General features: G+C 44.5%; 1 protein-coding gene across 2 annotated transcripts in view; it reads left to right on the top strand.

Moving 5' to 3' along the window:
* LOC133114444 (microtubule-associated serine/threonine-protein kinase 1-like) overlaps positions 1-15,392 on the top strand; it is a 79,967-nt gene that overhangs the window by 45,644 nt on the left and 18,931 nt on the right. The window contains exons 1-2 of one of the 2 annotated variants that reach the window (XM_061223845.1): positions 6,327-6,404; positions 13,969-14,000. In XM_061223845.1, the coding sequence (XP_061079829.1) occupies positions 6,366-6,404; positions 13,969-14,000 (71 nt within the window). In that variant the 5' untranslated portion in view covers positions 6,327-6,365. Of the gene's footprint in view, positions 1-6,326; positions 6,405-13,968; positions 14,001-15,392 lie in introns of those variants that run through there. The other variant, XM_061223846.1, reaches the window with a different exon arrangement.

Genomic DNA, 15,392 nt, shown 5'->3' with positions numbered 1-15,392 from the left:
ACGGCATCCACCTGCCTAAGATGTCAGCGCACTGCCCTCGTGTGGCGCTTACACGAATGATTGCTCTACAAGTAAATCCGTATTCTGTCCCATTTCAGAAGTAGTGCGACTCTATGACTTTTTGTCGGTAGATTTTCCTTGGAATCTGTCGCACTCAAAAACATAGTTCATTTGCGCAGTAGCTTCGGCGTATCTGAAGTGACCACTTTGTCTCTGACATATTTCATAAGGCCGGGGGTGTCGATGTTTTTTTCAGTTCTGTAAAGGTGCTATTTTATCTGTAATATATCCTACGTATTTTAAATGAAGCCGAAAATGATATACACAAATATAAATTGTATATATTCAAATAAAATGTATTATATCACGGCTGAACATTGCTCTGGCGACTGTCAGAATGATGGGCTCCATTTTTCGTTCCATGCGGCATCTGCTTAGCCGTTTGAGCTTGAGCTTGAGTACTCCAACCACCTACCGCGCAGCGACTCCAACTCACAGGTCTGGACCACTACCGTGGGACTGTTTGTGATTTGCTGCCCTGATATCATTTCTTTATTTGGTTTGCCTCGTTCTCTCTCCAAAGGTTCTTGGCACTGTTTTCACCGTAGGCTATATCAAATCCCCAGATTGTATAAACTCCCAGCTGCGTCAATAGGATTGTAAATTACTTCGACATTTGTTTGCAGGCATAGGCAAAGCCGCCACGTCCGCAGTTGGGACTGCAATTAGGCGAAGACCGCTGGTGTGCCATGAATCTGCTCGTGATCATGTATTTTCATGATTTTGCCAGTTCTTATTTTTCTATAATGCGCCTTACACTTACGTCATTCGTATTCCTTATGCTATGGCTTGTAGCCGTACGTTTTCGTTTATTTTATTGTCGGAATTATATGTACGCAGTCGGGGACAACACGAAACTCCGCTGGGGATAAGTAATATATATTAATTTCAGACCTACGTTGAATTACGCAGGGTGCCTCGTCATACATGATTGATGCTAGGTACGAGACGTGCTAGGCTGTGGCGCAAGGGTGACTGAAGGAAACGAGTGAGAACCCTTTCCGAGTCTTGTAGTGCGCCTGCCAATACTTTCCAGCACCACGGACAGCCACTGAGTCAGCAATAAACGGAACTTGATTTATCATTGATAAAATTATGTCTTCCTTAAACCATCCCTTGTGTGGACTCTTTACTTTTGATGGATGAATGCAGTGATTAAAGGCATCAGGAACAGACAGTGAGACCCTCTCGGACTGGAATCTGATACACCAATAGTTGAGCAAGGGTCCTCAAACATGGTCCTGAGTGGCACATGGATCTGCTGGTTTTTGTTGTTACTTATTTAATGAATGAAAGCAGAAAGTTAAATACTTCCCATCTCTTGGCTTCCTTGGTTCCAACTGGTTGCTGAAATTAATGTGAAAACAAAAAGCAAGCAGACGACTCCCCCCGCCCACTCCACTGACATCTCTTTCCTCTGACCGTAAGCCCACGACTCCCAGCCAAAGTCACAGAGCTGTGAATGCTTGTCACAGACTTCAGGTAATTAATCTAATCACTCATCTCTAAAGGCTTGCCACAGCCTCCATACTTCACATTACAGACGACACAAGAACCAATGTCTCTTCCGTTTGGTTCAGGACAAAACAAAAGGCAAATGTTATTGCATCTCTTGATTTCCCCAGTGCAATTCTGGAAAACCACCAACACAGTAAAATGTTCAGTGTTAAATCAACTCTCTACAGAGTGCATATGAGTCGACTATGGCCAAAGTGGACTTGTTTAAACTCTGTTACAGTTGAATTAACACTGAATATTTTACTGTGTATCGAGCTAGAGATAAAGCTACAGCCAAGTCAGCATTATTGTAGGGCCTAAGAAATATTGATGTATATTCTCTTACTGGATTCCTTTTTGGATATTCTGTCAGCTAAACAACGGTTAGCTCTATAGTGGAATCTACTTTTATTTAGAATGCTAATTGTTGGTTTGTTTTCTTAATTTAATGCTCTTTGGTTTTGAATTAGCCTTCTGTGCCTATCAACATGCCGTTTCTGTATATTACTAGTCCAAGATTTCAAGCCAAGTTTGAAAATTAACTTGGCATTCATGCTATATGGTGTTTCAACACAGGGTGACAGTAATGTACAACCAAACAATGTCATTTTTCAGAATAATAACACAAAAAAGAACCAAGTAGATACAGATGAGAAGACTTTATATTTAGCTTTATAAGTTCTTATTATTGTTATTTATTATTATTAATGTAACCACACCACATTCCGTAAAAGGGTACTCTGTATTTTGTGTAGAGGTGAAGGGGAGGATCAGCACGGTTGCCCAAATGCCCTGTTAGTCACTGTGGAATGCCCCCTATATCCAGAGCTTAGTGTCCTGGCTCATAGATAGATCATTACATTCATATCGTGCTGTTCTAGACACTCAAAGCGTTTACAGTGATGAGAGGGAAGCTCGCTTCAGCCACCACTAATGTGTAGCACCCACCTGGGTGATGCACGGCTGCCATTTTGTGCCAGAACGCTCACCACACACCAGCTGAGGTGGAGAGGGAGAGAACAATGTTTTTGCCAATTGAATCAGGGGATGATTAGTTGGCAGGTTGAAAGAGCCAGGGTTGGGAATTTAGCCAGGAAACCAGACTCTTTGCAGTGTCATGGGATCTTTAATGACCACAGTCAGGACCTCAGTTCAACATCTCAATGCAATAGACAGTGATTAGTACAATATCATGTTTTTATATATTCCGAAAATATTATATGCAAACTCATGTGTGTCTGTTTCACCAGAGATGCACCCGAATCCCATATAGTTCTCTGCTGTGTTGCTAAAACTAAACTATAACACCAGTGCTAGTAGGCCTAGTGCTTCTCCTGAAAAGTGCTGTGTCACACTGGATGCAGTTCTTTTTTTAACTGCTCTTTTCACTGGTCATTCATCCTCTATTTAATAATTTCACTGTCTTGTTAATTCAACTAGAAAAATTATTTTCAAAATATAACTGCCATGGTTAGATTTCACTGAGATGTTTTTTCACTACCTTATTTGTTGAGGTTTTATGAGGCATGAGGCATGATGTCGGGTAAACTAGCCTATGTCTGTGAGCACGCGGAGTTCTCAATAAAAGCTGTTAAATTAAACACGTAGTAACTCCGTGGCGACAAGCCCCCCCCCCCCCCCCCCCCATCAGCCCATTATCCTCCACGTGTCACAATAAGTCAATGCAGTTAAGCGGAAAAAAATCAATGTTACGTCTGTTCCGCTGCCAATAACATACGTGCGGATCTGGTTCTCCGGCGTATGCCTGCTGGATAACGGCCGTCTGAGCGAGACGAGGGCGTGTGGGACTCCAGAGGGGCGAGGCGCGGCCACTTTCAGGCTCCGGGTTTTGCTGTGTATGGGCTGTGTATATCGGTTGGATATGCGCCGAAGGCCCGTTATGGATTGGTATATTGTACAAGGGTTAATGGCTTATAGACGCACCACGTGCCTTCGGTTCAGAGATGAAAGTCATGCAGTGACGGAATGATAGATTTGCTGGCCATATGTCATGAGGCGCAGTGTGAAGGTTTAATCATTGCCAACGTTACGTAATAATATGGGCCTGCTGCGAAAAGACACGGAAACTAAAACCCATCTGTCAGTGGAAGCAAACAATTTGACAAATACCTTTAAACATGAGCTATTTATTTTTTGAAGGGCATTATTGCAGAGTGCAATGGATTTTTTTACGGGCATAACCAGTGACCAACCAGTTATGAGCTTTCTTACACGCAGCCTCACATTCATTTGTTTATTTAATTCTAATGCACGCTTGGCTGCATCTTAAATCGGAGTGGTTAAGCCAATGTCTTCGGCACTCTGTGGGACATTGAATGTAATGCAGGCATACTGTCTGAGTGCCTATAGTTCTATGACTGCAAGCAAACACACTCTGAATTAGCACTGGCGTCTCCTTGAAGACAGACCTTGCTTTCTGTGGTGATAACCCATGACCTCTATCATTCTTGCAAGCATTGATCGCATGTCTGCTCTTAAACATGCTTATCTTCACAGTCACAGTCCACAGCGGTGGGTGAATAGCCTGGGATTTCACATACAATGATGAAAGCAATTGGGATTTAGATGTACGTTTGTATTAAGCTATGCAAAGGAATAGTATCAGATCTGTAAGCCTGCCTTGGAAAAGCTGGTTTTAATCAAATGCCAGTTCATTCTGTTTATTGAGTTAGTTGTACTTGGTTTTTTTATCTTTTCTCTGAAAGTATGATGCAATGAGAGGGAAATTACAGAGATTGGTGCTAAATAGCGCACATCAAGATATGCCTGTCTGTCTCTCTGTTTCTCTGTCTTCCTCTCGGTCCACCTGCCTGCCTGCCTGCCTCTCTGTCTGCCTGTCTGTCTGTCTGTCCTTCTCTCGGTCCACCTGCCTGTCTGCCTGTCTGTCTTTCTTTCTTTCTCTAGGTCTGTCTGCCTGCCTGCCTGCCTGCCTGCCTGTCTGTCTGTTGGTCGGTGGGTAGTTCTGTCAGTCTATCTGTCTGTCTGTATGTGTCTGTGTGACTAATAAATTCAACCTTATACATATCTTTTGGAAAGCTGTGTCTTTGTGAATATTTATTTGAAATTACACACACACACACACACACACACACACTATATATGTATGTGTGTGTGTGTGTACGCATGTGCATGTCTCCCAACCCTGCTCCTGGAGATCTACTGACCTGTAAGTTTTCATTTCAACCCTAATTTGCCGCACCTGATTCCACTCATTTTGACTCAGTGAAATCTCTTGCTGTTTGTTGGGGTTGGAGTGAAAACCTACACGACTATCTCCAGGAACAGGGTTGGGAACCACTGGGCAATGACTTGGATTAACCATTTGGACAGTATGCTCATGTGAATATGTTTATCAAATTACATACATGTAAATACATGTGCACACACACACACACACACACACACACACACACAATATGATACAAATATTCACAAGGACACAACCTTATGTAAAATATGTATAGCCTTATACTCATTAGTCCACATGAATCAACGTAGTCTCGATGATGCAAGTAGGTTCCCTACAGAAAAGACAAACCTCATAAACTGGCAGGAGAGATGAAGATCTGGCGGGGAGGGGTTAAAGTGACATTGCGTTCGCCCTGTTTCTGGGAAGTGGGAGGCAGGCAATGGATTTGAATGGAAGGTGGTCCCAAGGGGAAACACATTTCCTGCATTAGAACATAAAGCGGAATGGAAATGTGTCCAGGATCGTAGATTAAATACAAGTTTCATCCCCCACTGGATTGCCCGGAGTGAGAGACGTCGTGCGCGTCAACATCAGAGCAGTCCATTCCGATCGAAGAAGCAATCGCTTTGAACGCAGTACGTGGACGTAAAAGCGACGTTTGCAGGAAAGCATCCTATATGTGGTTTCATTTGTGTTTCTACTGAGAAATTGCCCATACGAAACCCATATACCCCCTCTCTCTCCATCACGTGCAAAAGATTCATGCACGTGTATCATACGTACATAGCAACAAGACGGCGAGTTATGAAGAGGAAATGTAATATCTGTAAACAACGACTCCACTTGCGGAGGACGCAAAACCCTAATACCATCTAACAGCTGAATAAATGGATTATGGTTAAATCATATTTCGGAGGATTTCCAACGCTTGTGTACGATGTCAAGACGTGAAGGGGTACCAGGAGCATTTGAACGATAATCTCCGTTTAGACTGCCTATTTTACATTTGCGTTCTTGGAGTCTGGATATACTCAATAGGATGAAGCCTTCGAAAATAAACAGAGCAAATGAAGAGGCGGAGGACCTGATATAAACGCAGCCAGACAGAGAGTAATAAGGACATTAAACAGAAAAGACGGCCGCTATTTTTCCTCTGTTCCACTGACAAAGTACTCATAAGGAATGCGATATTTATTTTTTGATTGACTCACATTAATATGTATGGTAGCCCATTTCCTATCTTACCACGGAGAACACGGACGAGCTAAATTGTATGATGAAATCATTTTGATCACATATAATCTTTAACTGTTTTTGTTGGGGTTTAAAAAATTTTTTTTTTACAATAGCCAATAGTTCAGAGTTAATCTTCAAATTATTTTAAGGACGCACCTCCATACTTGCACTCTTATGAGTTTGTAATAGCTGTGTGAAGTGTGCCTGCTCTGTTTTTTGGCTCAAGATAAAGCTTCGTACGCCCTGATCTCTCGAGAGACGCCGGGCCGACGTGCACGCTGCGGAGACGCGCGCGGACGCATTTGATTCGAAGCCCAGTAGCTGGGGAGCCCTGCCGCAGGTGCTCGTCTGCACTCGTGTCATGGATGACTCCGGGATTATTCGCCGTAGGAGACTGCAGGTGAGACTTTAAGGGCGCTACGTTATGGTCAAACTAAATGTGATATGCTATTTATTTCAATATTTTATGTCATCAGTTGTTTGATAACAATCGACTGATGTGATCAAATGACAATCGGGGTGACTTGATTCATCTTTTGAAATCGTACGGGTAATATTCACTGAATTTTAAGGGCGCGTCGTTCACTGTATATATTACGGTAGCAAAATTAATGACGAGAGCATTTTATTCATCCTTAGTGTCTGAGGCCTTTGTGAAACGAGCGATATTCTAATGACAATTATCGCAGCCGTGCTAGGATCATGCAAAAGTTTATTTTTTCCGAGGACGAATTGGTGGCAGGGTTTTGCTTGATTAATAGTTTGAGAAATTAAAGGGAATCCCAGCATTTCAGCTGCACGGTACTGCGGGACTCCCCTTCGCCGGGCTCTCCCTTTCTCGCGTGTCTAGGCGAGGTCCGAGCTCAGCCCACACTGCAAAGAACAACTGAGCCAGAATTTATTGAGATGCAGAGAGATCGTATGAGGCTTGAAAAAATTCATCAGACCTACAAAGTTCTGATATGTGAACAGGATTTACCTGTTTGCCTGCACAATTCTACCAATTCTATAAATGCTTTAATTTTCTTATTTATCCTATTTTCCAAGAGAACCTTAGACCCTCTCTCTCGTTCTCTAATGTGCAATTCGAGAACGCATGAATGAACTGAAGGAAATATTGATGTGTTTTTTTTCCAGAACACATGGGAGTTTTTTTTTTGGGGTGGGGGTATGGTCCATTCATTTTCCCTTTCCCGCCTCCTGCTCATGAATTCTTATGATTGGCTGTCTCCAGTGTGCCTCCATTAGAGCCAGACCCTTTTTGGGGGCCAGATGGTGAGACCCTCAGGGACCGTAGGAGCACAGGGTCAATGGTCAACCTCACAACACATTGCTTTACCAGGGCCTTAAAAGGAAAGTGTGTGTGTGTGTGTGTGTGTGTGTGTGTGTGTGTGTGTGTGTGGACGTGTGTCTGTGTGTGTGTGCCTGTGTGTGTGTGTGTGCGTGTGCATGTGCATGTGTGTACATGTGTGTGGGTGTGTGTGCATGTGTGTGCATGTGTGTGCGTGTGTGTGTGTGTGTGTGTGTGTGTACATGTGTGTACATGTGTGTCTGTGTGTGTGTGTGTGTGTGTGTGTGTATCCCAACATTTGCCCAGCTATGAAGCACAAGCACATGCGATGATGGCCTATTTTACCACACTGTAAAATATTCAGTGGTAAATCAACTCCAATGTAGTGAGCGCTATTGAGTACTCTGTACATTTGCTCTGGATTGGACTCGTAAACACTGGTAAGAGTTGAATTAGCACTTAACATTTTACTGTACGGTTTAAGCCTGCCTTGTGTCATTTCCAAACTATAACACAAGAGTCCCCATTGTTAGTACCTGGAGCAAACCACTGAACTATGCATCAATTCTAAGTGTAATGTAATGTAAATGTAATGTAATGTCAAAAAGTGTGTATGAATCCAGTAGGGCCCACATGTACTCTTAGAGTATTCACAGTCAGTTTAACACTAAGCAGGTCTCTGTGTAAGAGGATGGGCTCTGGTTGACCAGTGTTCCTCCTTTAGCACTGCATTAGCCGTATGTGACGATAATGCAATGTAATGTAATGTAACCGCACAGTATGTACAAGGCACAGACTGATTATGATTGGTCATTGAGCGATGTGCAACTCCCCCTATCCCCTGCTATACACTGTGTGGCTGGTGGTGTGGGAAAGGATGGATGTGATTGTGTCCTGATTATTTGTTCAGATTAATGTGGAATGCTGATTGTCAGACCCTTTGTCCCTACTGTCTCCCAGAGAGAGAAGGCTTGGGTACGTCATATATGCACACATCAAATTCTTTTGTAGCAGGTCATAGCAGGAGAGAACATTCGGCAATAAAACCAAATATTAATGGCCGCCAGACATTTATGGCCTGAACGCTAAGCTTGTCCTAATTAGTCAGAAGAATAAGCCAGGAGAAATTGCATGTACATGCTACCAGACCCAGGTCAAATATGTAATTGTTATGGATTCAATTCACTTTCTGTGCTCGATTGATCTTGCCTAGTTCAGATGAACCAACCAAGAGAACCAGACAGCAGGGGTTTGCACTTTTTGGGAGCATTTAATAGGTTCCAATACACCAGACAGGCTCAGTAAAGCGTAGAAATGTATTTGAATTCAAAGCAATGACAACGCTTCTGAACAGCCTGATGGTGTGTGTGTGACCCACCTCGTGGTGGATTGTCTGGCTGTTATAGAGACCTGCAGTCTGGACAGCGCAGCAGCCCAAGGGTGCAGCCAGTCGCAGCGTCTGAAGCAGCAGACAGACAGGCCGGAGTGCTAAAGTGCAGCTCCGTCGATGGTCTGAGATGATTGAGGGCGCCCAGACAGGTGGCTGCATTGTTTCACCGTTGCCATGGTAGCCAGGGCAAAAATGATGCTCTCCTGGGCACGGAGCCCGGCTAATTAATTACGCTGCTGGCATGCATGACATCACTCCTTCGCTAATGGGTATGTCGTCTGTCATCTAAACGACGGTCGTGTGTCAGAATATTACTCATGTCCGTCTGCTTCGGCGACGACTTGGAGTCCCGTCTAATTATCCCTGCCTTTTTGTAGAGAGGTCACGGCCAGGAAGTGCTTTGGTTTGGGGGGAAGCTAATTGGTGTGACACACAGCACTTCCCATGGGGCTGGATGACATAAGCATTCTGGGCTCAAGACGCTGACGCTCATCTTAGATCAGTCTCTTACAATGGTTGGGATTGAGATTTATGGTTCCTGCCCTTGGAGCAGTCAGTTTTCTTATAATGGTTGGGATAGGGTTATGTTCTGGGAGTTGCTGATCCTTGATCAGTAGCCTGGGTGAGGGGGAGTGGGGTTGGGGGGGATCCAGCCATAGTCAATCTAACTTACCCCACACAGCACTTGGCATCGCAAGACCTTGTAGAGCAAATGCCAATGCAGGTTGATTTAAATTGGAGCGTTCAGAGATACCTGCTTCCAGTATTACCCTGTTCACAGACGGGAGGCTTTTTGCTGAGAAAAGCAAGCACATGACCGGGGACACACGCGGGCCTGCAAAGTGTGTCAGTAGGAAGCAGAAATGAGGCCTTGTGTTTCAGCTGCACACTCGCTCTCCCTGTCCTTCCCTCCTCCCTCTCTCCCTCTCTCCCTCCTCTACTTGCTCTCTGTTTCTCTCCCCTGTCACCCCTGTCTCCCTCTCCCTCTCCCTCTCCCTTTCTCTCTCTCTCTCTCTCTCCCTCTCCCTCTCCCCCTCTCTCTCTCTCTCGTCCTTGGTCTTTTGTGTGGGAGTGGATATGAACATGCAGGCCGTTAAGCCGCAGAAACAGTGACGCACGTGGCTCTTTATTAGCAGGTTACCCTGGAAGATGTGTATTCTGTGTGTGAAGATCAGGGAATGTTTGGGATGGTTTCCTTGCCCTCCCCCCACTCGCCCATCTGTTGTGGGAATGCTAGAACAGGGAGATGCCAGTCTTTGTGAGGGTCCGATTAAGAACATAAAAACCTCAGGATATACACTCAGTGAGCACTTTATTAGGTAAATGGTAAATGGCAGGCATTTATATAGCGCCTTTATCCAAAGCGCTGTACAATTGATGCTTCTCCATTCACCCATTCATACACACACTCACACACTGACGGCGATTGGCTGCCATGCAAGGCCCCGACCAGCTCGTCAGGAGCATTTAGGGGTTAGGTGTCTTGCTCAGGGACACTTCGATACAGCCCGGGCGGGGATCGAACCGGCAACTCTCCGAATGCCAGACGACTGCTCTTACTGCCTGAGCCATGTTGCCCCTTAGGTAGACCTGTACACCAGCTTGTTGATGCAAATATTTAATCAGCCAATCACGTGGCAGCAACTAAATGCATAAAGGCATGCGTAGTCAACAACACACGCAACATTCATAGAGTTTACAGAGAATGATGCGAAAAACAAAAAACATCCAGTGAGCAGCAGTTCTGCAGACAGGACGGTGACAGAAACAGAAATAACCACACATTACAACAGTGGTATGCAGAAGAGCATCTCTGAACACTCAACGCATCAAACCTCTTAAGTGGATAGGCTACAGCAGCAGAAGACTTAAGTCTAAAAGATAAGTCTAATAAATACCTAATAAAGTGCTCAATGAGTGTGTAATGTGGTGATGAGGACAGGCCAATTCAGCCTGCATAGACTCGTAATTTAGAGGCAGTCCAGACAGTACTCATTACTGTGTTGTCGGGGAAGCGAGGATTAATTAGAATGCGTTTAAAACGGCAACTTATGAATCCAGCAGTATTAACAGTTGATTAAATGTCCAGCACTCTGAATACGGAACACAAGTGTGTGAACAGTTAAAACACCTCACTTAACAACACGTAAAATATCTTTACTTAATTTAATTTGGTAATCATTATCAAAGATAAATTATATTATGAATTAAATCACCAAATTCAGTGACAGGCAGAGTAACCTGTTGGATCAACCTTTATCAAATTGCACAACTTGCAACCAGGTGAAAATCAATAGATTTATTTAGTTATTTATTTAGTACAAAGATTATTCATGTTTAGTCTAAAGACGTGGTTCATCTACCTTAAAACAATGAAGGTTACAAACAGACACATAACAGTCACAAAGGAAATCAATGGAAGAACATACCAAACCTGCTTGTAGCCTCCCGAATAACTCAAGAAATGAAGACAGTCAAACATTCCGAAAGACTAGTGATGAATAGTAGGATGCCAGACCAAGGTGCAGGACTTGGATGCTAACTTCTAATTCAAACCAAAAGGTAAAAAGCCAGGTCTGTCGTTAAGTTTGGGATCTTATAGCAGGATGTCAGCATGCGGTCTCGTAGGCCACCCCCACTGAGACAGGCACACACATACAGATACAAACGCACACACACACAGGAACACACACACGCATAGCCAACCCCCGCAGTTCTGCCTCTCCGTTTCTTATCTCTGGACCAGGCCTGGTCTTTTTAACTTCCCTATAGCCCAATGGTGAATTAGGAATTAGTTCCCTGACACTGTCAAGCCTGGATTTAAAAGCCATGTGGTAGATACTGTAAAAAAATATTATATTTCAATACAAACCTTTGACTGAAGTACACCCTCCCTGGTTGACACTATGACCAATTATATGCCACATCACATAGTATCTAGTTACTATGCAGACTCTATGCAGCTTCCTGTCACTGGGATAAACTATTTGAGATTGGAGAGTTGGTCACATCTTATTTAGCCACTGATTTAAGCGTTAATCTAGGTAGCAATAGCCCTTTGGATTTAAATAGCCAAATAGAGTCTTGGCTGACTGATTCTGTGCCAATAGGACATTACCCAAAGCAGATCTTCCCAGATACCACCTGCTCCCCTCCACCTGTTACGGCTGCTAAGGCTTTTACCAAACTAAAATGGAAAATTCTAGTGCTACAGAGACGGGTGTGTTATATCGCTAGAGCCTATGCACTTTCCACAGCTACCTCTGCTTCTGGCCTTCTCAGAGACAAAGGGTATCAGCTCACAGATAGTCACTGATGGGCCAGTCCAGCATTGTCCCTGAAATGTTGGAATGCACAGCCTCTGTCGGGGCTTGGCAGTTATTAAAAATGTTGTTTTTTTTAAAACAGTTTCAAACAGATGCTTTCAGCAATGCGTGACTCGCTCAGCGATGCAAGTACCCCCAAATAGCACAACACTCCGATCACAAAGAAACACGTTTCATTTTTTTTCAGAGACGCCGCCGCAATATGACGGAGAGGTGGCTTGCCTTTTGCAAGTTAATTGTGTCCCCATGGAGACATTCGTCAGGTTGGGAAGTTGTTTATGCTTGAAACACCCCAAGCAAAATATTGGCATCCGGGTGATGAATGCCATCAATGCTCATGTCATCGCATGTCCCCAATTTACCGTGTAACAATGCTGTTTATCATGTAGCAATCAGCACATCCTCAATGTACAGTCTGTTATGACCATTAATGCAGCTCTGACAGTTTAAATGAGGCCGTATTATCAAAGGTAAAGAGTCAGAGTTAATTCTACACTGAATATTGCGTTATGTATGAATATACATCAGAAATAAAACATAGTAGTGTTTGTGTACCTATGCTGTAGCCATAGTGATTAATTACATTAATGATATAGGCACCTAGAGTGTGCCTGTCTTTCGTTGATGTGGACAGTAGACATTCTTTGTCATCTGACTTTACCACTGTTTTAAAGAGCACCTTCAGTGCTGGAGAGTGGCAAAAGAAAAACTCACTCTGCCATTGGAAGGATAGAGACTGACTTTGAGAAAGAGAGATGGAAGGGGATAAGGGGAGAGGAAGTATGCAAATATGTTAATTCCCCCCCAAAAAATGCATTCAACCTTTTGTTGTATTTATAATTTCTCAAAAGTAAACGCAGGCCGAGGTAATGTGCTGACGCGCTGGTTTGAATTTGAGAGGCAGTTGAGACGCTCATGTAAATACACATTTGAGGGAGAGAGTGCAGGAACAGGCCGCTCCCTCTGCCGTTCCTCCATCTCTGTGAGCAGCATCCAGCTCCTGCAGGCCGAGCTGGCACGCGGCTCCTGTCCTCTCCTCTTCCTTCGGGGGAGTTTTTGACGTCGTTCCAGTTCACCGCTCCTTGCCCGCTCGTCGGGGGTCTTAATGGGGAGGGGGTTGGGCCGCAGATGTCTTGTTCCACCCTGCCAGGAGAGAGGGAGAGGAGGAATTAAAAGTTTGGCACCGTCTGGCGCACTTGGCTCATGTGGAAGTCGACGGTCCCATCAACAGACCTCAGGGGCTGCTGAGAGCTCCCCTAGTGGCAGCTGGAGGAACTGCACAGTTACTGGTTACTTCTCTTTTCCCGTGTGCTGCCTACTGTACAAATTGAATATGCATGTGCAAAGAGGCATGCATTTTCAGTCTTGATATATTCATAATTTCATACATTCGTCATTGTGCTCTTATCTGAAAGTGTGGGCCAGTTAAGCTCAGAGAATATTCCATCGCTTTCTAAGCATTTAGCAGACACTCTTACCCACATGAGTGCATAAGTACAGGGCACAAGTGCATTAAAATTGATTAGTAAGAGGAGTAGTCCTGCCGAAAAGGGTCATTAACACTAGAAATGATGGAACGAACATAGATCCACCTGATGGCTTCTAGAATGTTCTACATGTGCCTCAGAGGCTGGCTGGGACCAGACATGTTTCATGCTTGTGATGTGGAGCTTAAGAATTGGGGCCTCTGTTATAATAATAATAATTTGTTATTTAGCTGATGCTTTTATCCTAGGCAACTTGCAGTTGATTAAACTAAGCTGGGGACAGTCCCCCTTTGAGCTATGCAGGGTTAAGGGCCATGCTCAAGGGCACAACAGCTATGCGGATCTTATCGTGGCTACACTTGGGCTTGAACCACCAACCTTCTGGATCTTAATCACTAGGCCACAGGCTGCCCCTGTTAGTTGCCTAGAGTAAAAATCTGATTTCTCTCTCTCTTTCTCTCTCTTTTCAGAAGGATCTTCCCCTTCCCCGTAAAAGCAGCAGGTGAGTGCATTTTCTTGTCCGTTCTGCAACAGCACTTAAGATTGCTCTCTGAGAATGAAAGTCGACCTTAGGGAAAGTATTTGTTGCAACACAACAAGCATTCATCAATCATTGGTCTCAGCCTCAGACAGCAAGCCCTTGTCTTATGAGGCTAATCCGTCACTGACCCTGTCACTAAAGCCTTGTGTTCATGAGTGTGCTCTGTAATACAAATTAGGTGCAGCATTGGTAAATACTCCCAAGAAAACAGTGATTGCAGCTTTTCACATGTGGGAAGTATGCTGGTTAAGAAAAATGTGGAAACGTATCGACTGCCAATATGAAAGTAAGCCATCATCAGTCCGCTGTTTCCTCCATTTCACATTTCATCCTGCACTGCCATGTTCCAAACACTCATGTGAGGGGACTAGCCTTAGAAACCATGGGGTATGTCATTTAAAAGGCCAACCTGAATTACTCCTTTTTAGAAGAGAGCAATGGCAACAGTGTGTGCTGTCCATGGTGCTGAATGCTTCCTTCACGCTCTTTGCGTTCAGTGCTGGTGCCGTCTGAACTGTTGGTGCAGTCTGGTCTGTTGGTGCAGTCTGAACTGTTGGTGCAGTCTGGGCTCTTGGTGCAGTCTGGGCTGTTGGTGCCTGCACCCATTTGTGAAATTGCTGTCCACAGAATGATACTGTCTAGACGGCAGAATGTCTCCCCATCAGAGCTGTCCCTCACACCAACAGCAGGGGTCTATGTGCACTCCAGCTGCGGTTCAGCTCTCTTCCTCTCTCTCTCTCATACTCTTTCTCTGTCTCTCTCCCTCTTTCTCCCTCTCTGTCTCTCTCTCCCCCTCCCTCCTCTCTCCCTCTCTCACAGTCTCTGTGTCTCTCTCCCCCTCCCTCCTCCCTCTCACACTCTTTCACTCCCTCTCTCATACTCTTTCCCTTTCTTTTCTCTCTCTCCTCTCCCTCTCTCTCTGTTTCTCTCTGTCTCTCTCTCCCTCACTCTCTCCCCCTCTCATTTCTCTCTCTGTCTCTCTCCTTCTCTCACACTCTCTCTCTGTCTCTTTCCTCACACTCTCTCCCCCTCTCATTTCTCTCTCCCTCTCTCTTTCCCTCACACTCTCTCCCCCTCGCATTTCTCTCTCCCTCTCTCTCTCCTTCTCTCACACTCTCTCTCTGTCTCTCTTTCCCTCACACTCTCCCCCTCTCATTTCTCTCTCCTTCTCTCTCTGTCTCTCTCCTTCTCTCACACTCTCTCTGTCTCTCTCTTTCCCTCACTCTCTCCCCCTCTCATTTCTCTCTCTTGCATTCTCTGCCACTCTCTCCATTCTCTACCTTCCCCACCCCCCTCTCTCTCTCTGCAATTTCCAAATGTACAATATGTAAGTGCATTAGTATTTACTTATTC

Source organism: Conger conger, chromosome 16 (genome assembly GCF_963514075.1).
Source record: "Conger conger chromosome 16, fConCon1.1, whole genome shotgun sequence".
NCBI classification, from domain to species: Eukaryota; Metazoa; Chordata; class Actinopteri; order Anguilliformes; family Congridae; genus Conger; species Conger conger.
Note: the sequence above shows the minus strand (reverse complement) of the source record. Positions and strands in the feature narration are given on the sequence as shown.